The sequence below is a fragment of the Alosa alosa genome, chromosome 21 (genome assembly GCF_017589495.1).
Source record: "Alosa alosa isolate M-15738 ecotype Scorff River chromosome 21, AALO_Geno_1.1, whole genome shotgun sequence".
NCBI classification, from domain to species: domain Eukaryota; kingdom Metazoa; phylum Chordata; class Actinopteri; order Clupeiformes; family Clupeidae; genus Alosa; species Alosa alosa.
In genome coordinates, this window is record NC_063209.1 from 4668341 (window position 1) to 4693500 (window position 25160).

Genomic DNA, 25160 nt, shown 5'->3' on the forward strand with positions numbered 1-25160 from the left:
AAAACCAGCAAAGACCATCTAAAACCAGCTACCAGCATTTCTAGCTGTTTTTTCAGCAGGGATTTACATTGCTAAAGGATAAAAATATTATTCACACATCAAGCCCAATGGTTAATTCTTGCCTTTTTTTTTTAAACTACAGATACAACAGTATCTTAACTCGTGTGTGCCATGGCACTCAAACCTCAGATGTTCACACTCTTCATAAAAGACCTGTAAAGTAAATTGTGCCTGGTCTTTAATATACTGACGAACTGTACTCATCTAACAAGCACAAGATGACTAGAGAAACCTACATGACTGACCGAAAGTTCCAAATTGCGGCTAGTTCTGGTACATTTTGAAATCCATTTCTGCAGCTTCATCTTGTACACTTGTCCCCCTAAGTTCTATTATGTGGACATCACAGCATTTATAAATGGATACTAAGAGCAACTAGGAATAAATACATACCAATGAAAATTAAACATTTATTTAACACCCCTTCCATACAAAACAGGTACATGTACATAGGGACTGGTAAACTCAGCCCAGTCTTGATCTTTAGTTGGGTTAAGGGCTATCATCAGGCAGAGAACTGATACATTTATGTAAAAATGGCAAACCTGGGCATGTTACCCAGTGTACAAAGACTTCAGTGACTATTTCATGAATTGCCATTTTTCATACCGTGTGTACATCCCCACATTTCATAGAGGAGCATGTCATAAAATGTGAAAATAAAAGCCACAAAACACAGAAATGTGGTAAAAGGTTGTAATGCAATAACCTAAACAATTATAATTACATTCAAAGGAATCTGCATATTCAGAATAATTATGCAAGCCTTTTTACCTTATCACAGTAAGTAGACAGGTGCAAAATGGAAAAGAACACTTCCCCTGAAACTTATAAGAACACAATTCTAAAAAAAAAAAAAAAAAAAAAAAGAAATTCAGTTCTTCACGCCAGAGCTCAGTGCTTTTGCTTTATCCTTTTCAAGGTGTTTCTGGAGATAAGAGGGGGAAACAAAGTTTGTTTAATATACAGCCTAGCAACATAATTATGTAACTTTGTTTCAAAGCAAAAAGATGCTATAGGTGACTACTAACAACGGTCATTTTAAAACTGTATGTTTCACCATACCTTTAGTTTCTCATAGTGGGCCTTGCTGCTGCAGTGAGTCTTCTTAGCAGTCTCCTCATTAGAGTAGAAGAGGAAGCACACTCGGCAGTAGTAACCCATCTTCACAAACTCCACACCTTAAGTTGTACACACAAATAATCATTTTAGGCCTGGAGCAAGCATTTCCTTTTCAAAGAAATGTTCTTGCATATTTTAAATCTCTCTCACCAACAGGGATGTTAGGCTCATATGCACCAAGAGTAAGTGGGGTAAGCTCAGGTTTTTTCTCAGCAGGCTCAGTGGGGGCCGCCTCTTCGGTCTTTGGGGCATCCTCACTGGAAGAGGCCGCTGGTGGTTCAACGGCTCCATTTTTGGAGTCCTTTTGATAACAAAAATGTAGGACGTTAGCGGGAAAAAACCCCAAACAAAATAACAAAAGCCCCAGATTCACTGGGTGTATGTGTACTAGTAAGGGTCCAGATATGTACCTCTTCAGCATTTATTTTTTGGTCATCTGTGTTGTCCTGCTTCTCTTCCTTCTTCTCCGCTTCCCCTTCGTCCTCCCCCTCTTCCTCCTCCTTCGCACTCTCCTCAGGCTGTTCACTGGGCACTTCTGCCGTTGACGTCTGCGCCGTGTCCGGCTGCTCGGCCTCCTTGTCCTCCTTCAGCTTCTTGGCGGGAGGCTGCTCGTCTTTCTTGGCAGCAGCCTTGACGGGCGAGTCGCCCGTGTTCTGCCCGTCTGCGGCCGTGCGCTCCCTCTTCGGCGGCCGTTTCTCCTCAGGCTCTGGGCTCGGCGGTCTGTGTCTGAATGGAAGAAAGCAATTTAATTTTTTTTTTTTTTTTCCCCACACACGCATATGCCATGGAAAAGTGCGGCAGACACGCACATTTGCTGTGGTCGGACAAGAAACTCACCCATGTTTGAGTTGTTTGTATTTCCTGCTCATGTAGACAGTCAGACGTTTTCCTTGGAATTTGGGTGGATTGTTCTTGTAGGCCTCTGCCATCGCCTCAGCATCTTCCCCCCTCTCCATTTCAATGAAACACTGTGGAAAAACTTAATTTTAGCACACAGCTCAATTCCTTGAATAATCTTTTCGAAACCATCAACCTGTGAAACACAGATTGCATTACCTCATTGCGAGATCGATTCATATAGTAGCGTCTGATCTTTCCAAATGGCTCTGCAATTTTCAGGAGGGTCGCGTCTGATGTTTTGAAGTATGGGATTTGTCCTACATATATGACTTTGCCGCTCTGTGGAGAGAAATATTGTCTGTAGAGCGTCTACTTCTTGAAAATACAAAAAAATGCACTGGAGGAAATCCTTACCTGAATGGTTGCATAAGTCTGAGAATGGTAAATCTTCACTGCTTTGCCACACACAGACGGGAGCACATTACTGTTGTAGAAACTGACCATAGCCCTTGCTTCTTGCTCATTTGAGAGCTCCAGGAAAGCCTGATATGTGAGAAGAAATGGGCAAGCCGTTAATATAATCCCATCAGATCATCTCAATTATTTTTATTTAACACTCATTTGTAACGTTTAAATCTGACTCACCTCTGGCCGAACATTCAGAACCAGGTGACGGACAACTTTCCCAAATGGCTTGGCGAGTGACAGGATTTCGTCAAGATAATCAATGCCTCTTCTGAATCCAACGACATTGACAACTCTCAGTCCCTACAAGGAAAACATGTTATATTAGTGATTTAGTGCATTTAAGAGCTTAATATCTTACAAAATCTTATAATTACACACTAACAACATGTCACTTACCCCACTCTTCCTTGAGCTTCCTGTTGAAACATAAAAAATAACATTAACACAAGACATAATGTAAACTATGCACATATTAACACAACACAACACAAAAAAGAAACAAAATCACAAACCTGATGAGTCCCTTCCTCTAGACTTTGAATCGAGTCGGTCTCCATCGTCTTCATCAGCTAACTCGTCCAGAGTAACAAACTCATCCATGTTCTCAGGGAAATCTGGCTCACCAGTCTACAATAAACAAAACTAGGTGTTACTACTCTGAGACAGCAGTACATGCCCCATGTGAACAACACAGATGTGGTAGCAACTTGCCTGGTCCTCTGATGGCTCCTCGGCAACACCGTCATCCTGAGCCCCCTCATTTGCTTCCGTGTCTTTGCCCGTCTCCGTCGAGTGAGACGGCTCGGCTGCCTCCTCCTCCTCCTCCTCCTCCTGTGCAGCGTTGTCCTTTGAGGTGCCCTCTTTTTCCTCCTCCTGGGCTTTCTCTTGTGAAGCTGCGTCAGCGTCAGCTTCTTCGTCACCCTCCACTTCGCCGGAGGGCTTGACATCACCCTCCTCCTCGGCGTTCTCCTCCGATTCGGGCTGGCCGGCCTTTTCTGCGGCGGCAGGCTCCTCCATCTGCACATCCTGGTCAGGGTCCTGGTCACCTTCCTCTTGGTCGTCCCCTTCCATGACCCCGGCCACTTCGTCGCCCGATCCTTCTGCCTGGGCATCATCCTCCTCTTCGGCGGCCTGGGATGTGTCAGCCTTCTCGGACGTGCTCTCCTTGCCTTTGGAGGCAGTGGAGGACCTCTGGCTCTTAGATGACGTTTTGGAAATGGAGCTGTTGCCCTTCCTGTCCCTGCCTTGGCCACCCCTGCCAGGATTCACCCTGCAACAACAACATCCATCGTAGTACTAACCTGTACAAAAATATATGGAAAAGTTTTGTTTCAAATGAAGTCAAGTGTGTTTTTCTTACGTTAGGGTCTTGTATTTAGTGCAGATGTTCAAGCGGATGCTTTTCCCTCTGATGGTCAGAGGGTTCAAGGTGTAGTATTTCACTAACATTTCTGCATCATCCGGAGTTTCCATTTGAATAAATGCCTGTGAGGAAATGAATGCAGAGAATTTGACTGCGTGATCACGCGCAGAGAACACAAGGAAAGTTCATTGTGGAATCCAGACAGAGCAGTCTACCTCGCCGTTCAAGAACAGGTGCTTCTCAACCGTGCCAAATCGACGGGCGACTGTGAGCAACTCTGACTTCTTCTCATGATCTCTTGGTAGATTTGAGAAAAAAACAACTTGACTTTGTCTGCCTTTAGGGTCCGTAGGTTCCTTCTCATTTTGACTTTTCTGTGAAAAGCACACAAACACATATTTCAAACAGAGATTATTAAATAAGAACTATTGGGTTTGAGTCTAAAACTATCAAGATTCCTACTCGCGTGTTTATTTTCGTATCAGTTAAAACCATTTCTCCTAAGCTATAGATGCGGTACGCAGGGTTGTTGCAGTCCATCTTGCGTGCATGTGTTAACACATCTGCCCCTACTTGCAGCATCAATTTACATGTTGTTGCGGTCAGAATATTAGCAAGACTTTGGCAGCAGCCAGATTGGTAGAGTTTGCCTACAACTGATAGCAGCTAAGAAAACATATACTCAACTCCCTCAATGGTAGGTCTATCACTGGTGCGGAATGATTTTTGGGGCTATTCTCTCAATGAGCATACTTATTACATCTATAAGTATATAGACCCAGGTACAATAACTTCAGTATTTGACACTTGCTATTAAAGTGTTAAAATTATAGGCTTTATTTTTTGCATCTATGAATTCATGGAAATTAACAATATTGTGCGAAATTGAATCTACCTAGCATGGACGCCGGCCGAACTTAGCCCCGCCCACCACATTTGAGGTCGGGAAGTTTGATCTCGCCTTGTTCTGTTGTGGAGCAACTATGCCCAAACCAGAGCCGTTTGGACGATTCAAATTAGGCTTTGTACAATGATGGACAGATGATCAAGAGTGCCTTGTCTATCACATCATCTGAGCATGCTTGGGTTGATTTTGTTTGTAACAATCACGCTGTGGCTAAGTTAGACAGATGGCTTCTAAGACCCCATTTACACATAGGAAAAATGCATATTATTTCCATACGGTTTGGCTTTTCTTTTACACGAAAACGGAGATTTTATCACTGAAAACGATTATTTCTGAAGACTCCGGCCAAAGTGTATATGTGGGAAAACTCCTGTTTTTCTTTCATCAAGGGAAAACAGCATTTTTGCATAGTGACATGATGTTCTCTTGTTTGAAATGTCTGATTGACCACCTGTTTGTTTGAGGGGTTTGCAACACCGTTCCCCAGCTGTTTTTAGCATAGGTGTGAACAGAATTATTTTGAAAAGCGAATAGCCTACCCTGCTACGTATTTCGTTGTCTTAGATTTCACTATCGGGTGTTGTACAAGATATTCACAGCGCAATAACTTTAAAAAAACCATCAGAAAACAACACAGCATTTGTGGAGAAGAAGGATGGTTTGAGTTCTTCCTACAGCTCAAGGTAAGCCATTTCGTTCCTCTGATTGGTTAGGTCTATCCAATTGAGTGCAGAGGCATTTTCCCCACAGTATCGGTTGAAACACGCCCCAATCACAGCCCAATGGAGCAGGATCAGACTCAAATTCTGACTAGAATTGAGCATGACGACGTCAGGCTAGAATTTACCATTTCAAAAGACCCTAGTATTGAATTCAATTGCTGTAAATTCTGAAGTTTCGGAAAGAATACAAATGCTAACTTAAAAGAATCAGTACTGTATCAAATTGTGATAATTTCCACACCTAGTGGACTAGCTGATGGGAATGACTGTTAGGTGTGCTAATCTGGCATCTGAATTCATCTGAAGATTACATCAACATTTATTCCTTATAAGAAAACTAAGTGGGACATTGCTTCATAGTGTTGCATTAAGAGCCCTTATAAATTACAGACTGGAAAATAACAGTTATCTAAAGCGTAACAAGAGAAGTCTTACATCAATAACAGCGATCTCTCTGGACAAATACACCTGGACTTCCTTTCCATGCACAATTGCAGGTTTCCTCTGATAGAACTCAGCTACAGCCAGAGCCTCTTCATGAGTCGCCATTTCAAGGAAGGCCTGTTGAGAGAGTACGCGCATGTACAATGATTACAAACAGGTCCTGTTCAAACCACTCCAATATGAACAATGACAAACAGAGAATGTTAAGGCTATGTGGCACAATATGAAATTAACATTTTGCCAGGTACCTTCTTCTTGAGCACTAAATGCTCACGAATAGTCCCAAAAGGTTTTGCTAGAGCAAAAAGGCTGTTTGACGACAGTGGCTTCCGGTCATATTTTATCACCACAACTCTGCCTCTTCTGACCTAGAAAAAGAGGAGAAAAGGTGACGAACACTAACAGATCATGTTAGGAGTCCCTGTGACTGATAATTCATCCATTTATCTATTTATCTGTATGACACATGTGGACAATGTCTAATGCTGAGACTGTGGGGACTAGGTCATTAATTTGATTAACTTGGTCATTAATGATAAGAAATGGGAAGTAAACTATTTGTGGCTCTCCATACAACTAGTTCGTTTTTGTGGAAATCACAGCTGAATAACTAGTTAGTTTTTGTGGAAAACACAGCTGAATCATTTTTGGTGGTCATACATACATAATGCATTTGTTGGTTGACAAGTGGCATTGCATGACTGCCAGATACTAACTCTGTAATATTGTGGAAAATATTTGTGCGTTCACAATGTTGTATAAATCAGGTCATGTCCTACCTTTCCAGGTCCAGGAAGCGACTGAGATTTATTTGAAAATCCATAGCCAGAATCAGACCCTGCAATGATGAACAGATCAGAGGCATTATCAGCATGACTGCAAAATCTTGGTTAACAGGTGGGGAATTATTACATTACATTTGGCTGACACATTTTTAACCAAAGCGACTAACAACATGGTAAACAGTTTTCTCTCAACAATTCTAGGACAATTTAAAAAAAAAGGTCCAGTCCAGTAAGAATAAGTGCATCAGTGAGTGCTGTTTTTATACAGTCGAGTGTCAGTTCTAGTCAGGTGGTAACTAGTGCTAGGATCAGCAAGACTAGTTAGTAGTGCTATGAGGAGATGTGCTCTGAAGAGCTGGGTCTTAAGGAGTTTTTTGAAGATGGAGAGGAATGTCCCTGCCCTAGTAGGAACTGACAGTGCGTTCCACCAACGAGGAACTTGGTGGGACTTACCCCAGCCGGAACTCATGCCCCCTCTCTGTAGCCCAGGTCCTCTTGGGGCAGCCCCCAGAAGGCCATCGGAACGGTTGGGTGTGTCCATCGGACGCGGCCCCGAGCTACAAAGTATAAGCAAGTTTCTACGTTTCGACGTTCTACGTCATCAACAGATCAAATAAAAATGATATAAATTTTAGAGGTACATACACTCTGGTGGAAGGCATGTGAGGATCCCAATCTGGGTACCTAAAAAAAAAAAAAAGCACGTTTTTCATTGTTAGTCAATTGACAGTTGTGCATTGTGACAAATCTTATCTACTCCATTCATTTAGTTTTTTATATAAATCATAATAAATCCTTACATCTGCAAGAGGAGTCTGCAGTTTTCTGAATGGCGTAAGCCATTGGTATGCTGGTTCCATTCCTGTGGGAGTGCAAATAAAAATTATTTTGACATCTGCACATGCCAATGATTAAACAATTCAAATTGCTATGACGTGGCTATTAACTGACTGGAAACAGGCAGATATTTCAGTAAGGTTTTAAAAGTTTTGGGTTTGCTCAGCTATTTGGTCTCAATTGTGTATGTGCATTACCATAAGCCCTAATCATTTCTTTACTGTATGTGCATTACCATAAGCCCTAACCATTTCTTTACTTCACTGTCAGTGCAAAAACACATAGTCCACATACTCTCTGTGCTTGCAGCCGGTTGATGTTATCAGAAGCATAGAACCGTGATCAAATTTGGCCCTTGGGGAACAAAGCCTAGTGGCAGCAGAAGTAACAGCGAATACTGGGAGTGATAATGATTGTAGTGATTACAATAGACAAATAATGACTATTAGTCAATCAAACGTTTACATCGATTTCTTTATTTTATCACTTTGGGTCAGCAAACAGGGTCATTTTTTTGGGACTAGTTTTTTCACTATTTAAAATTGGAACTTTACATTTTAACCCCAGGTGGCAAGGTATTGCAAAGACTTCTGCGTAAAATGTCTCGGATGTTGGCTTCAGACTGGTTTGCTGAAGCTGAAACTGTCAAACCATCAAAATAATCAAAAAATCCTTTCCAGGTTGACAAGGAGCACAGCTTGTTTCAGGACCTCCCAAAAGAAATTAAACATTGTTTTTGGGCCCCATGTTTAAAAACAATTTGCTGCTTAAAAGTTCAGTATGGAGGATTTAGTGGCATCTAAAAGTTGAGGCTGCAGACTCCCACTGATTGAAAAGGAGAAGGCACAGTGACCGTTAGAAAAAGCAAAAGGCCTTCTCTAGTGTTCTGGACTACAAAACAAACATGGCAGAGTCAACGGAAGAAGATTCAGTCCCTATGTACATAGATGTGAAAGGCTCATTCTAAGCTAAATAAAACACAACAATTTGTTCTAACAGATTATTGGCCTATAGCCTACATTACTTCCATGTTCTGCTGACACACTTATCCAGAGCAAACTGAGCTGATCTACAGTACATTGTTAATTATCTTTTCACGGAGTGTTTGTTGCTAGCCATGTGTCTTTTAGCCTGGAAGCCAGCCCATTAACTTACTATTCACTCTGCCCACAACATTTTAATTTGGAAAGTTCAGTCTGGAGTCGCTCCATTGAGAAGTCTACGTGCTGGAACCAGAGGTGTTACAGCCAATCAAATCGTTTGGGCAGGCTTTATATGAGGATGGACAAATGAGCAACAGTGCCTTCATTCACGTCATCTGAGCGTGCTCGAGTTGATTTTGCTTATGACAAAAAGGCTGTCCGTAAAGAAGCTAGATGCTTAGATTTTGATGTCCCTGCCCTGCCGTTGTAAATACTTCTTACAGCTTGAGCACCCCCCCCCGCCCCTCCCCTTTGCATCAATTACTTCAAAAATCTGCTATATAAAATAATAGCTTGACAAGATATGATGGGAAAGTTTAGTTCAGGGTCACCAACCCGTGGATAGCGATCGACCCTGTAGATCTAGGGACTTTCCCAGTAGATCCCGATAATAACAGGAAAAATAAAAAACAGTCACCAAATTCCTGCATGTTCGCCAACGTTTTACAGGGCCTAAATTTCACCACACACATTTTACAGTGCACACAAAGAGAGGCACACACAAAGAAAAACGAAAGTTGAGCGATCAGGAACGGTCAGGAATTTTGCAAACAGGAGGATTAGAGTAGAGTGGCCATGAGACGCGAGGGAACATGCGTTCTCCATTTGAGGAACGTAATCGATTGTTGACATGCAGACAGCTACAGACACAGAGCGCATAGTAGCCCTAGGTTACTTTCACTTTTGTAGCTTGCACATTCATTACATGAAAGATGCTTCATACCAAAACAAAGAGCAAACATTATCAAATTTTTCATGATGTGTTTGTCACAAACACTTCCTTCAATTAGAAATTCAAAACCAAAATCATGTAAGTAAAGACTATGTTAACTCTCATTGACGCCTGTATAAGGAAGATGCGATTTCGGTTTGTAAAATGTATGCCATCCTTGTGTAATTCACACTAAAAGGTACAGAGACAAGGAGCCACGAGGGGGTGGAGGTTGTGATATTTTTGACCGGATACATTTGCCTATAATAAATAAAAGGCCTTAAATTGGAAGTATTGTGGCTTTGGTTATCTTTTGACGCTTCAAGGTAGACCTTGCCTTTGTTCAGGGCTGAGGTCAGGGATCTTGGGCTCAAAAAAGGTTGGTGACCACTGGTTTAGTTGATAGACGCAGGAATTCGACCTGAAGAAAACCGTTTTGACCCATCCATCTGGGATACATTTTTATAAAAGGTACTAGATTTTCTTTTAGCCTTTGTGTTTGCTAGTACATTCTCCAGTTGCTCTTCTAGACTGGCAACTACAAATCTGTGACAAAACGGACATCATGTAACTGAAAAACACACAGCCGGTGTATTGTTCTCGCAAACGTTTAGAATGTTATCTTTAGGCTAGTCTGTTTTCTATATGCTGCTAAATATCTGCTCAAACCCAAAACTTGTAACAAGTAACCAGGTTATGATTTATTCAATCATAACATGAAATGAACTTTAATTTGAAATCACTTGAAAAGACACCAATGACAACCTAGACAATCATAAACAGAATAGATTATATTTTGTAGCATGATTGCTCAAAAAGGAGTGAAGTTGAATGAAAAGAGGGAACAAATTTTTGACTTCTGTTGAACAGCTAGGCCAATGTCAATAAAAGAAATGACCCAAAGTCACCCACTTTAAGAAGTCGATGCAGAGAGTATTAGGGTATGTGTATATGGAATACAAAGTGGTGTGGATTACTCACCATGGTAGAATGCACATCAAAGTCACAAAGGGAACACACATGTGGAAACATGTGGGGCATGACTCCCAAGAAGTCCTGCACTTTACCCTGGGAAGGGGACCCCATTCTTCTCTGCATAAGCATGCTGTCAGGTGTTGAAGAGGAGCCCATGCCAAGCCCACGGTAAGAGTCATGGGAAAGCTCAGAATACTGACGGTCTCGGTTGCCATTGCTGGCACCAGTGTGGCCATAATCGATTCGGTCATACCCTCGAGAGGACATGTCTTGCATGGAACCGTAACCAAAGTCGCCTTGTGCACCGCGGCCTGTTGCTTGCCCCATGGAGGGGTCCAGGTGCCCTTCCTGCATATCTCCCCAGTTGTCTCTACTTGGTCGGTATGAGGTTTCTGGGGAGAGGGCGGACATGTCCCTAGGGTCACCAGACATGCGGCGGCTGGCCTCCACCTTCCTGTTCTTAAGCTGCATGATAAGATTGGGCAAAGTTTCCACACTGATGTTCTCCTCTGGAACTTGAGCCAGCTCATCCAAGTCTGTGGGCGACAGACCAAGGCTGGCGAACAGCTTCATAGTGTTGCTAAGGTGACTGCCCACACGACGGGAGAGCTGAGGGTCATGGTCTTTTCCTTGTCCGCCTCCTGGGCCTCTAGCCATGTTGCTCATTGGTCGAGAAGTGGAGCCATAAAGGCTGTTCGAGCTATGCTCTCCCATGCTGTAATTCAACGTTTCAGCAGCGGCAAGTAGCCCGCGCCCTACCGCAAAGCCTTTCTGAGCACTGTCGCCCGGAATCTTCTGGGACATTGCTGAGGAAGAGTTGTGCTCTGGATGGCAAGAGCAGAGTAAGACCGCTGAAGAAAGTCCTCAAAAGTGAGATCCAAGGGAAAAATTCAGTTCAAAGACCGAAAGACAAATCAGTGATGTGAAAGGACAACTCCTCTTCTATGGCAAAATGAAATTAGTCTGCAGAAACACAATGAAGCAATAAATTCTAGCATGCCTTCAATTTAGACATCAGAGGCATAGGTCAGCGATAACAATTCAATAAGTAGATATATGAAGTCAATAATAATACTCTCAAGAATTTTCCTGTGGAAAACGTAGCTGGAAGAATCACTTTCAAAGCCAGAACACAGGACAGGAGAGGATACTACTGAGTGGGATCACAGATTCGAAAGGACTACAAATGAGGCTCTGGAAAGAGTAATTCCATAATGGGAAAAATGCAAAACTGTAAATAATATTTAAAAATAGCATATATGACCATTATGATCTCAAAGACTGCTTGGTGGAAATAAGGCAGGATAGGTCAAATGATTTGTCAGTATTCTTGTAAATCTAGTCTACCAAAAGAAAGTTGATGACCGACCAACACCCCCATTTCCCAAAATGAACATTCAGCCAGTATTAAAAACGTATTAGAAATTATCACTTCCTAAAGCAGATCTGAAACATCAACTTAACATAATTGGAAAAAGCACGGGAAGGCTTCAATCTAACAACCGCTAACAAGAACATATGATCCCCACAGAAAACTTGGAGGATTGGGAAACAGCCCAATTAGACAGCTCAACAGCATTGACGCGCACTAATGTGTGCATTAGATACAAAGAAAGAAATTAAGACAGGAAACGCATGCAAGGCATGCCAAAGAGCATAACGTTTACTAGCACGAGAACCAGTCAGCTAAACCTATAACTTCGACATTGCTGTAGGCAGACAAAAACATGCGATGGATAGTCTTAATACAACTAACGTTATGTAAATTAAAGCAATATTATATTATTGGCCGACTTGTTGATTAACCAATGGCGATAGACCATTGATTGGTCATTTGATCTACCTCGACATAAGTTAGGTTACAAGGTTCAAAGGTTAGGCTAATGTAATCATCTTCAACTAGCAAACAACGGCTACCTTTAAATATGACGGCCAACAATCAACAATCTATCCGCAAGATTTGACTAGGACAAAACTAAATAAAAGAAAGCAATTGATTCTATAAAAGCCAACTGCGTTCACTCTATGTCCAGGTCAACTGTGTCTTGACTACATTCGGCATGGTTCATGTTAGCTAGCCAACAGAATTAGCCAGCTTGTTAGCAAACTAGCTAACTGCACAACAAACGTGATGCTAACGATTACATTTAGATTGACGACTAATTGCAATGCTCGATACGCAGATAATTCAATTATAGTGCCGATTAACCTTCAAACAGATTCTGTGATTATTCCTCTAAGACCAAGTTAAATGTAACGTCAATGGCCGCCATTTAACCTTTACATTTAACATTACGTTATCTTGGCCGAAATAGGCCTAACGTTATGGAGAAAAAGGTCTAACCTGAAGAGTTAATGATATTTTTTGAAGTTGTGGGAACAGTGACTAAATCATCACACAAATAATTACAACATTCACGATGTTAGTATTACAACACACAACAATAAACAATAAAACTTAAAAACTTACTGCGTGTCTCGAGTCCGGATTCTCTAGTACAGCTAGACATTCTCTGGTACAGCGATGCGAGGAGCGCTCTTATCCTTCAACGTCAACCTTTTGGGTTTTTTTGCGCCCTCTACAGCATTGGAGTAACTACATACTAGTACTTCTTTCGGTACATCAGGTTTGTGAAATGTGGCCTATATCTCATACACTGACGTGGAAAACTTTACTTATAGGTCAGTGATCGCATAAAATGTATTGATTGGGTTATCTTTATAATGTGGGCCTATAACACTCTGATAAAACATCATACACCAATGCATTTGGCATGCAAATTCAAATTGTGCATTCACTTGCTATACTGTAACTAAACTAACAATCTTTGGTATATATACTGTTTTGATCCCGTGAGGGAAATGTGGTCTCTGCATTTATCCCAATCCGTGAATTAGTGAAACACACTCAGCACACAGTGCAGCACAACACTCTCTGCAAGAAATTGGCTACTGCCATCACTAGATGTCCTTGAGTAGGGGAGACCGGGGCTGGTTGGAACAGGGGCAGGTTGAAACACTGTTAATATCCAGGCTACTAGAGGGAGCTGCAACAAAATTCCAACACTAAATTGACGGCCTTATTGAGTAGAGTAAACTCACGTATGTAACTGGTCTCCAGGTCATTAACCCTTTAGGTGAGAACAACTTTTTAATTTTGTAGTGTCAAAACTTAGAATATGCACCTCCCACTAAATACATCCTAGAGGGGTAATAGTTAGGGATATAAAAAAAAAGATTGATTATAATTGATTGCTAGGGGACTCATCTATAATTTAAAATGAAGTTTGAAAACCTGAGGTGACTGATATTAGCAGGCTAACAGCATTTGTGCAAATAAGTTTGACCTAATGTGGGCGGGGCAGGTTGGCACACTGATTTTGGGGTTGGTTGGCACATACATTCCCTATGGCTATTTTGTGACAAATCTATAAACTTTGTATTTTATGCATAAAAACATCATCAATCTTTATTTTAACATTGTTATTGTAATTACTGAACATAGTTTTACATTTGGAAGCATTTCAGACATTTTCAGACAAATTTAAACATTTGAAGTTAAAAAAAATCGGTAGGGAGCAAATTGATCTTGACGGTGGGCCCTACTGAAGAAAAACACACAGGAAAGACATCAGCAAAGCCCTACAGGCAGTGATATAGATGAGCACTTTAAACAAAATCAAAAGGAGTACTGCAAAGGACTATAACATAGGTGTTCCAACCAACCCCGACTACATGTGCCAACCAACCCCGTGCATGGGGCAGGTTGGCACACATGCACAACACCACTTTAATCATAAATAACTCAAAACAAGGGATCATTTGTTGACATTGAATGTATACATTTTGTAGCTGAGATCCCAAGCTTTCAGTTAATCACAATTTGACCATTTCAACGCATTGTAAGACGGAGAAATATAACCGAGAGTGAAAAGTGTTCCAACCAGCCCCGGTCTCCCCTATGGATGGAAACAAGGAGAACAATGTTATGCACCAGTAGTCCCTACAACAGATCCCGGACTACCTTCTGAAGTTTGTCAGCTGCAACTGTGCAGGGGACTGTGACACTTTCAGGTGCTGTAAAAAAGCAAGGAGTCAAGTGTAGGCCTATTTCTGTTTGTGGGAACTGTCATGGTAACTCTTGCCAGAACATCAACCAGCCAGATGATAACAGGAGTGAGGGAGATGCAGGAGTTGGATGAGTTTTGTTAAATTTTAAACTGATTTAGGAAGTTTTGCTTTGTAATTGTTTAATAAAAAACACTTTTTATGGATTTTTTTATGGACTAAAAAACCCTAGTTAAACATCTCAAAAGCTAATATTAGTTAATTAGTTAGTTATTAGTTTAGTTAGTTTGGCCGTGGATAAATTGGGAGATGTTACTAGACAGCTATAGGAACACGTAGTAAAAAAAAAAAGCTATTGGTAAGATTTTTTTTGCAGATTCATTGGCAAAAAAATGCCTAACTTTCTCTTACTAGTAGTGCTGTTACGCTGATGGAACAGGGTTGGAAGTGACGTTGTGGAAGGAGGGAAGGAGGACGTGTTTGGTCCGGGGTGCTTGACTATCAGCGTTTTGGGGGTTGTTTCCAGTTGGGTAATATAAATAAGTTAGTAAATAAATCCATATCTGTTTAGTTAGATTAGGCAGAGGAGGGGAATATTGTGTGGGAGTATCAACCGACGGCCTGTAGGCCTATAGGCTATAGGTCCGGTATTCGGTAGGCCTTGCTTGTGTTCCCTACTTCTGCATTATGTTGGGGAGTCAGAGAGAAAGCTGTAGCAGGATCCAGGGGCAGAGGAAGAGAGTAGTAGGTGGGCATTAACAAGGATGAACAGGAGGGGGTAAGAGGGGAAGGAGAGATGTGGAATGGTCGGAGAGTGAAGAGAAGGAGGTGGTGGAGCAGTCATTGCACATTGTTGTGAGGTTTGTAGGGGAAGGAGGGGTTACAAATCTGGATTCAATTCAATTGATTAAAATGATCAGAAATCAGGTAGGGGGAAGTGACATGATCAGAAATCAGGTAGGGGAAGTGACATTTGCTAGAGTTCTCAATGATGGAAATGTGTGCAGTTTTGAAGAGAAGATTGGAAGAGCACAAAAGTTGCTAGTGGTTGGGAAAGTTGCAGTGATAAAGGTGGTGAGATGGGAGAGCAAAGAGTGGTACTTCACATTGTCAGACAGGTCCTATTGAAGTTATTTCTTGATTGAGAACAGGTGTGGCAGTAATCAGGCCTTGGTGTGGCTAGAGAAATTGAACTTGGGTGTGATAAACCACAGTTAAGTTATGTTTCAACAGGGGTGCTTACCTTGCATTATCTTTGTCTTATATTTAAATTTGTTTCATGATCTAAAACATTTAGGTGTGACAAACATGACAAAATAACACTTTTTCACACCACTGTATTTGTAGAACAAAGTTCTTACAATAACAAAACTAGGAAAATGTACATCTGTGCAAATTTGTGTGTTTGCTTTAGTTGCAGGGCTGTAGTCAAGACCACCTTTGTCGAGTCCAAGACAAGTCCAAGACCAGGACTAGTCGAGACCAAGTCAAGACCGAGTCCAAAGAGGTTCGAGTCCAAGACAAGACCGAGTCCAAAAAGGTTCGAGTCCGAGTCAAGACCGAGTCCAGGATAGGAAAAAAAGTCTTGTGCATGACAGTATCAAGACAATCATTTTGGGTTATTATTATTATTATCTAAAAGCAAAAACAGTGTGAACACACCCAGGATTTGTAAGTGTAGCCATTCCCCTTCTCCAATATTATTATAGGGCTGTCAAACGATTCAAAATATATATTTTGAAATGAATTAATCTCGATTAACCGCAATTAAAAAGTTCCTAAAGACTAAAGCTTCAACATAAATCACAAAATTAATGAGTAACCACAAAGGTAAAAGTAAAACACTTTTATATTATTTAAATGATAATACTGACACAGTAATTGTGTTTTAAAGTATTAATTTCTTAAGAAATACTACACATATGATGCTGTTTAACTCATTTGTAAATGGTGCACTGTTACTTTAAGCCCATTGTGGCCACTTTCTCATAATGATCTTTTTTTTACCAGCTCCATTGAAATATAGCCTATAGCTAGTCCACAAGCTCTAATATTGTTTGTACCACATGTATTGTACAATATTAACAATGATAAGCATGATATTAAGTTGGTATAAACAGTTTTCATTCCTTTGGAAATAGAAGCATGTAATGACATGATGCTAGCTAGACATTTTCTGTTTGCAATTAAAAGTGAATGATGAGCCTGAGCCAGTCACCTAGCTATCTGAATGAAATGTGTTTCAATCGGCATAATATGTGCTTCATGTAAACAAATTATTGAAGACTTCAAGACTCACCAGTTCCATTACACAAAGGCAAAGACAACTCTTCATATTTTTGTCCATTTGTCAAATCACAGTGAGTGCAGCCTACATACATGTTTATAACTGGTCAGTAGTGGAAATCGGATAAATCCGCAATCTCCTCTAACCTCGTCTTTGTTGCCTTCCTTTTATAAGTTTCTTATATTAAAAAGGAGATATCAATTATCATCAACAACGACAAGCCAGCTGGAGCCTGCCAATCGTTTTCTCTCCTTCTCGTGTGCGTTCAGACGCGCTCTTAATTAAATGGAGTAGCATACGTTCAAGTTGGATCTTAATGGAGAGGAGCCGAAAAGTATCATCTTTATGTAACTGTTGCAGTTGGTGCATTTTGACATTGTAAACGTTATCTAACAAGAGTGAAAAGCAGTTTGCAGTAAAGCTACTATTTGGCTAAATGTTGGTTCCTCTTTATCTTCAGCTAACTCCACAGACAGTAAAATAAACTCTCAGGCTTGCGGTTTTAGGTTTTGCGGCTTCCGTTACGTGACATCAGCCCCCCACAAAGGTAAACACTATTGAGTTAATATTTTGTAACGCATTATGTATTTCAAAATGAATCGCGGCGATTAACACGTTCATTTTGATGGCCCTAAAGACACCTGGACTCGGTCGAGACCAAAAGCCATATTTGGCAAGACCAGTGGCCGAGACCGAGACAAGACCAAGTCCAAATACTAGCGAGTCCGAGACCATAGAAAAACGGTCTCGAGTCCGGACTCGAGTCCAAGACCGGACTCGAGTACTACAGCCCTGTTTAGTTGTATAAAATTTGAGTGCAAAACAAAAGGTTCATTTAACTTAAAAAAATAGAAAGTTGAAATAGTAAAATAGAAAGGAGACAGTCTTCTTTAAAGGTTTGTGTTCATTGTAGTCGTGCCGGCCTCACATGTTGTCCACCATCCTTCTGAACAACTGGAGGAATACTCTCTGATCTTCTCTCTGCGCCCTCATCTCGGCCAGGGTCTCTTCATGCCACCTGTTCTGGGACTCTTCATACCGCCTCTGGGACTCTTCGTGCCGCCTATGAGAAGCAGCCATGGCAGCAGCATCAGACCTCAGAAGGTAGGCCAAGAGATCATCCTCCTGCCTCTGCCACTTCCGCGACCTCCGGGTGTCAGAGGGTCTGTGGGGACTCGAACTGGAGTTGGACTAGCTATGGAAGAGGAGCTGGTGGACTGCACTGGTGAGGGAGCTCTGGTGGGCGTCGCTGACAACGCTGTATTACAGGGAGGTGATGAGGGAGCCCAGTCCCTCATCACCGGCCCTCTTATGGCCACGACAATTAACCTCAGGAGGAGTCACCTCTGTACTCAGCAGCCTGTAGGAGACAGACAAGATAGCAGTAGAACAATAGGGGCGGAGCCACCACACAAAGACCCACCGGGTCGTAACAACATGAAACTAAACTTTAGATTTGTTTTTGCTCATGTCCCCTTAGGGGCTCCACCTGTGCTAGCAACCTTAGCTTATAAATAAAATATTGATTAAATAAATATTAATACAAATTATAAAAAAAAAAAAAAAAACATAAAAACAGGAATGTGTTTGTTTCACACCAAATACAATTATTTTCCTCTCATAACTTATTTAAACCTGGCAAACTATAGGGTAAACAACAAAAAAACAGCACCATTGGATTTTACATCAAAATTTCAAAAGGCCATGAAAGTCTTTGAGCATTTACAGAAGTTTATGAAGGGGGTAGGCCTAAATACCCATCTAATTTGCACATTAGGACACCACTGGATGGCAAGCACCTCAAATTATGCACCTTTCAGTACTGAATTTTGAACATACTTAGGGAGGTTTACTTTATTTTTTGTCATATTACCCAGATATTCTCCTTCAGAATAGGTGAATAACCCAGGACTTCATCACACGTGAATTTTTTCTCAACATTTGGTGCAACATATTTCTGCTTCAATTTGTGCAAAACTATGGCCTCTGGCCTGCATCACTTCTGGCTACAAACAAATGCTACTACGTGTTTCTTGTGTAATACAAGTAGGCTACTTTCTGAAAACTTTGTACAGCGAATTTGGGCTTGAATCGAAGCTCTGGATGTCTAGCAATCAGTGGAGGAGAGTAGCCTACAAATGAGATTTGTCACCGTAGGCTACTTGGATCAATCGTCTGTTTTAATTAGTGTCTTTGTTTAGATAGATAGATAGATAGATACTTTATTGATCCCCAGGAGAAAATTCAAGGTCTCAGTAGCATATAGACAACACACACACATTCACTAACAGCAGAACAAGTTAAAATTAAAAGTATAAAAACATGCACAACTAAGCAATAAGGACAGTAGAAGATAAAGAATATACTAAATATACTAAATACAAATTATATAACTAACACTTAACCTAAACCAATTCTAAAAACCACATAGTGGTGAGTATCCACATAGTGGTGATTAATCAATCAAGAGGCGCTTGCAATGACTGAGGCAGGGACTGAGCCTGTGATTCTCTGTGCATAGTAAGGAAAGGTAAAGTGCTCTGTGTGAGTGTCATGGTGATAGTGCAATGGTGATAGTGGTCATGGTGATAGTGCAAATGAGTAAGTCCAATAGTGCAAGAATAGAGTCTATATATCTATATATCTATATATATATATATCTATAACTATTTTAAGAAAAGGTATAAGTGTGGCCACAGTTCGGCTATGGCATGGAGGGAGGGCTAATATAGCACCAGTGAGGCAGAAAGACAGTGGTAAAAAGTGGCTATCATACAGTACCTATTCAAACATGGAGGGGGTGAAGAGGCAGACAGACTATGCAGAGAAGTATATCTCTCCTCTTCCCTTAAGTCATACATGGGCAACATCCGGCCCGTGGGCATTCCCTGAGCATAGAGATAATGCACGCAAATCAATATCGTTGCTTTTATTTTGAAAGCGACTGCTATTTGTACGCCCATACATTTGTGCGTGGATGCATACGATGTAAACACCCTCACTGATGTGCTGGTGAGAATGTATGCTTCTGCGTCGACACTATGCAGTTGCCTTTAAGTCGGCGTAAACCTTTCAAAGTTTTGTGTCTCTTATGTCTGCGTCGCTCACCACCGCAAAGGTTGACAGAACGAACTCCTGCTGTTTGTTGGCGATACGAAGTGTTAATGGCAGATAGATAGTTTACATTCGGATAACCCCATCATTGTCAAAATATGACTTTATTTGCAAAGCTTATGTTAGAGAACTAGTATGCTACTACCCACAGGTTGCTTGAAGCAGCCGGCTCAACACACAGGGCGAGTTGACCAATCACAGTTTTGTGCATAAAGTTAAAGCAAAAACATAGCCTACATTTTTTAGTTTTCTTTGTGCATGTTGATTAACTAATGACAGCCTACTATTGTCTGCTTCACATTTTCATAGTCTAATTCTGCATAGAGTTAATTTAATGATGATAATGATTTAATGATAAAATGTTGTTGAGTGTTGATGAAATGGTGGCACAGGTCTATGGTTGTACTGACTCCTTCACATTTCATCATGGCCTAGCCTAACTATATAGATATTGTAGTAGGCCTACTTTTTTATATCAGTCTTTGAAAACTGAAAAAAATGTCAATGTCAAAAAATAATTTTCGAGAATGAGGATTAAATATTGGACATAGATTAAATAGCCTATTTCTGTTTTTCCTTTGTCTACCTCACATTTTCATCTGTTCTTACGAGTAGTAAACAAAACCATATGATTTAGCCTACTTAATGTTATACAAGAACAGAATAGAATTGGACAGAATTAAGTTCAGACTTGAATTCGGTATTTTGGGTCCGGCCCTCCTCAACAGTCCCAGTTTGTCATGTGGCCCCTTGGGGAAATTAGTTGCCCACCCCTGCCTTAAGTGAAGAATTGAACAGTTCAATGGCCCTGGGGACAAGTGACTTCCTCAGTCTGTCTGTTAGTGTTTGTCGCAATTAAAAAAAGTACCCGCAAGGGCCGAATTACATTAGGCTATTATTTTGACATCAGGTTGCGGGCCAGAATTGGGCCGGACCCGGGGCGGAAAAAGGGGGCGTGTTTTGGTGAAATGTCGCGAGACGGGCTGTGAGATTCCACACGTTCCAAAATTACTGTGAATGTCGTGTCATTTAACCAATCAATCCAAAGCTTTCAGCCAAAGAGTTTCGCCCCCTCTGGTTCAGCCCAGGTAGGTTCAGCCTCAAAATGTAAACAGAGACAAACGCCCGCCATTACACTGAGCTACGCTACTCTGCCCTTGTTCTTCTCTGTCTGGACTGAAGCGATTTGCAAGATCACCATTGTGGTGCTAATAACAAAACAGTATATCTGGAAATATTAACGTAAGTGGTTAGTAAGTTGAGTTAGGTTGGGTTCTAACATTTTGAAGTAGGGTATCTTTAAGAGAAACTCTGAAAGATTGTTTACATGCATTACATATTGGGTATTATTACAATGCCCATTGTGTGTGTGCCACAGTCAATCTTCTAGTTGGGTTAGCATGATTGTGTAATAGCACTAGGCAATCTTCTGGCTCTATTTTGTCGACGCTTTTCACTGCTTTTGTGATTTTTCTGTCGACGGGTTGCATTAGTCAGTGTCCTTACTTTGTGTGCGGTATTCCTTTCAAAACATACAAATATAATTTTTTCATCATGCATCGCAGGAGATCTCTTAACTTTGTTAACCAACATGTTTGGATTGAGGTAAAATGCGGTCCGGTTTTGCAAACAATTACACTTCAGCCCCGGTCTTGCAAAACAAAAATGGCTTAAATTATAGCCTATAGACAGCAGAGTTGTAGGCCTTATACATAAAGTTAGTATATTAACAGTTCTGACATTAGACTGTACAAAAATGTAATTTTTTCATGAACTGAACTAAAAGATATAACATTTTGTTCATTGCGTAATAAGCTATTTCTCTTCAAACTTGTGTTGGTGGGCACTGTGTGGCAGATTGCTGATTAAAAATCATGCCATGAATATTACCAAAGATCCTTGCTACGCTTCCACCCTCTCTGATATTACTGCTCAGATGGTCACAGTACGGCCACTCTGCACTAAAATGTGCAGTCTTCTCACACAACACAGTGCCACTGAGGTCACAGTTTGGGGGAGCTTGCTGTACATGCTGACTGCAGGAATGTCCATGAACTGAATGTAAAGGCCAAGTGTCCACTAATACAGAAAAGGTCTTAGATATTTTACTACCATGTTGTGTTTATTTTTGCTCAGTATATCTTATTACTTTTCATAGGGTCAAAATGAAAGACCCAGGCCGTAGCAGCAACAGCCAAAGCTTCAGGACAAGCGATATCATCCTTAATGGCCAGCTGAACAGTGAAGAGGATCCCTTTGCTGAGTACATGTGGATGGAGAATGAAGAAGAATTCAATAGACAGGTGTGTGCTGCCATTGTTTCACCATCTCAGGTATTTGTGGTTCCTTTTGGCCGCCAGCCTTAGTAATGGTATATGTGTGATTTTTATCAGATTGAAGAGGAGTTGTGGGAAGAAGAGTTCATTGAGAGATGCTTCCAGGAGATGCTGGAGGAGGAAGAACATGAGTGGTTCATACCAGCACGTGATCTACCTCAACCCTTCAGTCAACTGCAGGACCAACTCAGTGCACTGGTCATTGGTGATGGATGCATGTTAAATGACATTGTTGTAAGTCAGCTCTTCAAGTGTGGTGTACTTGTGTGTGTAGTTATTTTCCATGTTATACTGGTGTGGTATACTAGTAGCTATTCTCCATGTTATACTAGTGTGGTATACTAGTAGCTATTCATGTTATACTAGTGTGGTATACTAGAAGCTATTCTTCATGTTATAGTGTGTATTGGTATACTATCAGCTATTCTTCATGTTATACTAGTGTGGTATACTAGAAGCTATTCTTCATGTTATAGTGTGTATTGGTATACTATCAGCTATTCTTCATGTTATACTAGTTTGGTATGGTATGCTAGTAGCTATTCACCATATTGTACTAGAGTGGCATGGTATACTAGTAGCTATTCTTCATGTTATACTAGTGTGGTATACTAGAAGCTATTCTTCATGTTATACTAGTGTGGTATACTAGAAGCTATTCTTCATGTTATAGTGTGTATTGGTATACTATCAGCTATTCTTCATGTTATACTAGTTTGGTATGATATACTAGTAGCTATTCACCATATTGTACTAGAGTGGCATGGTATACTAGTAGCTATTCTTCATGTTATACTAGTGTGGTTTACTAGTAGGCAGCTATTCTATTATTCTTGCTATTCTAGTGTACATACATACTTGTAGCTATTCTAAACGAAAATTCTCTGTTCTCAACTAAGTGAACAGTTCTGTGTCCTCGGCATATTGTCCAAGCAGTGCTGAACGGTCAGATTAACATAGCAAAATATGGCTAACTTAGTAGCTGGATGTCAGAAACATGTATCACTGCTCCAATAGTACTTTAAATTATGCCATGTTGTTTGTCCGAGTGTAATTTGAGCAGTTGGTATTTAACAGCTTCTTACTGATGCTATTAGGCTGAATTATTGCTTTAGAAATGTTAAAAACTTTTTTTTTGTGTTCCTCTATTTTTCAGGTAAACAGCAATTTGAATCCCAATGCAAAAGAATTTGTTCCTGGGATGAAGTACTGATTTCAGACCTGTGATGAATGTAACCCATCTCATTATGAGACCTAGTGTCTGTCACCAGTTGCACTTATAGCTTTGCCAAAGTTTTCCAGATAGTTTGCATGCTAGGCAAATACTATTACACAGCCTTCATGATGCTTTATTCTTCTTTAGCTGCTGATCACAAATAAAATGGAGGCCACATTATGAACTCCGATTATTTTTTTACATAGTATTACATCAGTACTATGTATTTGCCCATCTTAAGCATTGAAATTTTTTCAGATATGAAAAGAAATTATAACATTTATAACACAATTATAACACAAATTTGAAGGAGTAATTGTGTATATTCCTGAAGTAGTTAGTATATGTGAAAGACTATCCCCATATCTATTTTGTTCTGAGCACAGGAGTATATTTTGTTCTGATGTTACCCATATATAATGCAACAGTCCTTAAAAACAGTAGTTATTCTTGAGTGAAATATTGAGGCATGAAACTATCACTAGCTAAGATATGTTGGTTATAATTTTGTGCCATTTATAACATGCCATAAAAATGATACCTTAAAGCTACTGTTAAGCAAGTATGCTTTGCTACTGTTTCTTTTTTGATAATCTCCCATCTTTACTTTTATAGTTTGTTCTGGTTATTGCTTTACAGTTTACAGTTTTTTTCTGTGGTTTTGTGACGTTTGACATTTGTTAAATTGTTATTCTGTGTTCCAACTGAGCATTTGACACTGCCATGTAGTATATTTAAATGCTTGAAAAATATGTATATTTTTAATACATCTATAAATAAATATTTGTGGTCCTTTTGAACTATAATGTGTCGCATCTCTAATTTATTACTGTATTTATGTATCCAAATAGAGAAAATCAAATCTGAACTTAGAGCAAGCCCTGAAAAACTGAGGTTGTTGTATTCTTGTTATCCACTAGGTGGCGATGTTAACCAATCTAATTTCTTGTCAGGGTAAACTTTGTATCCTCCAGTCATATTAACAACAAACAAGAAAAGACAGGAAGAAATACTTTATCATTTGTTTACAATAAATAGCAAAAAAAATACATAAAAACATATGGGTACTCTGTGCTCTCCAGAAAAGAAAACTACTGCAGTGTCAATTTTTGGCAGGTGGAATTATTACATCAAGCTACCATTTTGCTTCATGTCATTTTGCTGCGCCCCATAGGGTCTTGTGCACTAAATCTATGTCTTGTGAAAGGAAGGAACAATGGCAAATGAATCGACCATTTGGGTGAAGAGAACGTCTGTGGGTCCTAGTGATTCTTGATGAAAAGAGGTCCTACAAGTTTGTGCTGAAAAGGACAGTTTTCAGAGGCTGTTCTTTGACTGGGACATAAAGACAGGAGCAGTGGTCTGCCATAGATCAGACTGCTACTCTATTGTTGCTTAGGCAGGTCAGATACCCCCAGACTGAGTCTATGCATATTGATGAGCCTGGGCAGATGTCCACGAATATTTTGGGTTGGTTGAGGGTGTTCCCAACAAAAAGAGTTATCCAACATGAGGAACGTCCTCAGGGACTTCCTCATTTAGCCTGTGCTGCATTCTTGTGCAGAGCTGGGCGCTCATATCATTAACCTTGATATCAAAAAGAAGAACGGAACAATGAGAAAATACATGCAGATGTCCCTGCAGTCACAAGTTCACGGCCCTTGTGTATTGTAGACAGAGGCGAGATATAACCCTGGCCCCT

The 25160-nt window shown here is 40.5% G+C and overlaps 2 protein-coding genes across 3 annotated transcripts; one reads left to right on the forward strand and one right to left on the reverse strand.

Annotated features, from left to right (window-relative positions):
• Positions 1–456: 456 nt before the first annotated feature.
• matr3l1.2 (matrin 3-like 1.2) lies at positions 457–12885 on the reverse strand. The gene is made up of 20 exons (XM_048231379.1): positions 10444–12885; positions 7512–7573; positions 7357–7395; positions 7165–7268; positions 6706–6764; positions 6175–6294; positions 5918–6043; positions 4069–4227; positions 3851–3975; positions 3202–3760; positions 3003–3117; positions 2887–2906; positions 2668–2790; positions 2437–2565; positions 2239–2361; positions 2020–2150; positions 1593–1908; positions 1333–1483; positions 1126–1241; positions 457–988 (listed from the first exon to the last, which is right to left on the reverse strand). The coding sequence occupies exons 1-20, from the start codon at positions 11239–11241 to the stop codon at positions 935–937; spliced, it is 3429 nt and encodes a 1142-aa protein (XP_048087336.1). The 5' UTR covers positions 11242–12885; the 3' UTR covers positions 457–934.
• An 8026-nt stretch (positions 12886–20911) lies between these two features.
• On the forward strand, positions 20912–24258 carry LOC125286367 (polyadenylate-binding protein-interacting protein 2-like). Of its 2 annotated transcripts, none has more exons than XM_048231401.1 (4): positions 20912–20994; positions 22065–22209; positions 22300–22476; positions 23399–24258. In XM_048231401.1, exons 1-4 carry the CDS (start codon positions 20924–20926, stop codon positions 23453–23455), a joined length of 450 nt encoding a protein of 149 aa, XP_048087358.1. In that variant the 5' UTR covers positions 20912–20923; the 3' UTR covers positions 23456–24258. The 2 variants fall into 2 exon arrangements, with proteins under 2 accessions (XP_048087358.1, XP_048087359.1); XM_048231402.1 differs by lacking the exon at positions 20912–20994 and adding an exon at positions 21010–21148.
• The last annotated feature ends 902 nt before the right edge of the window (positions 24259–25160 follow it).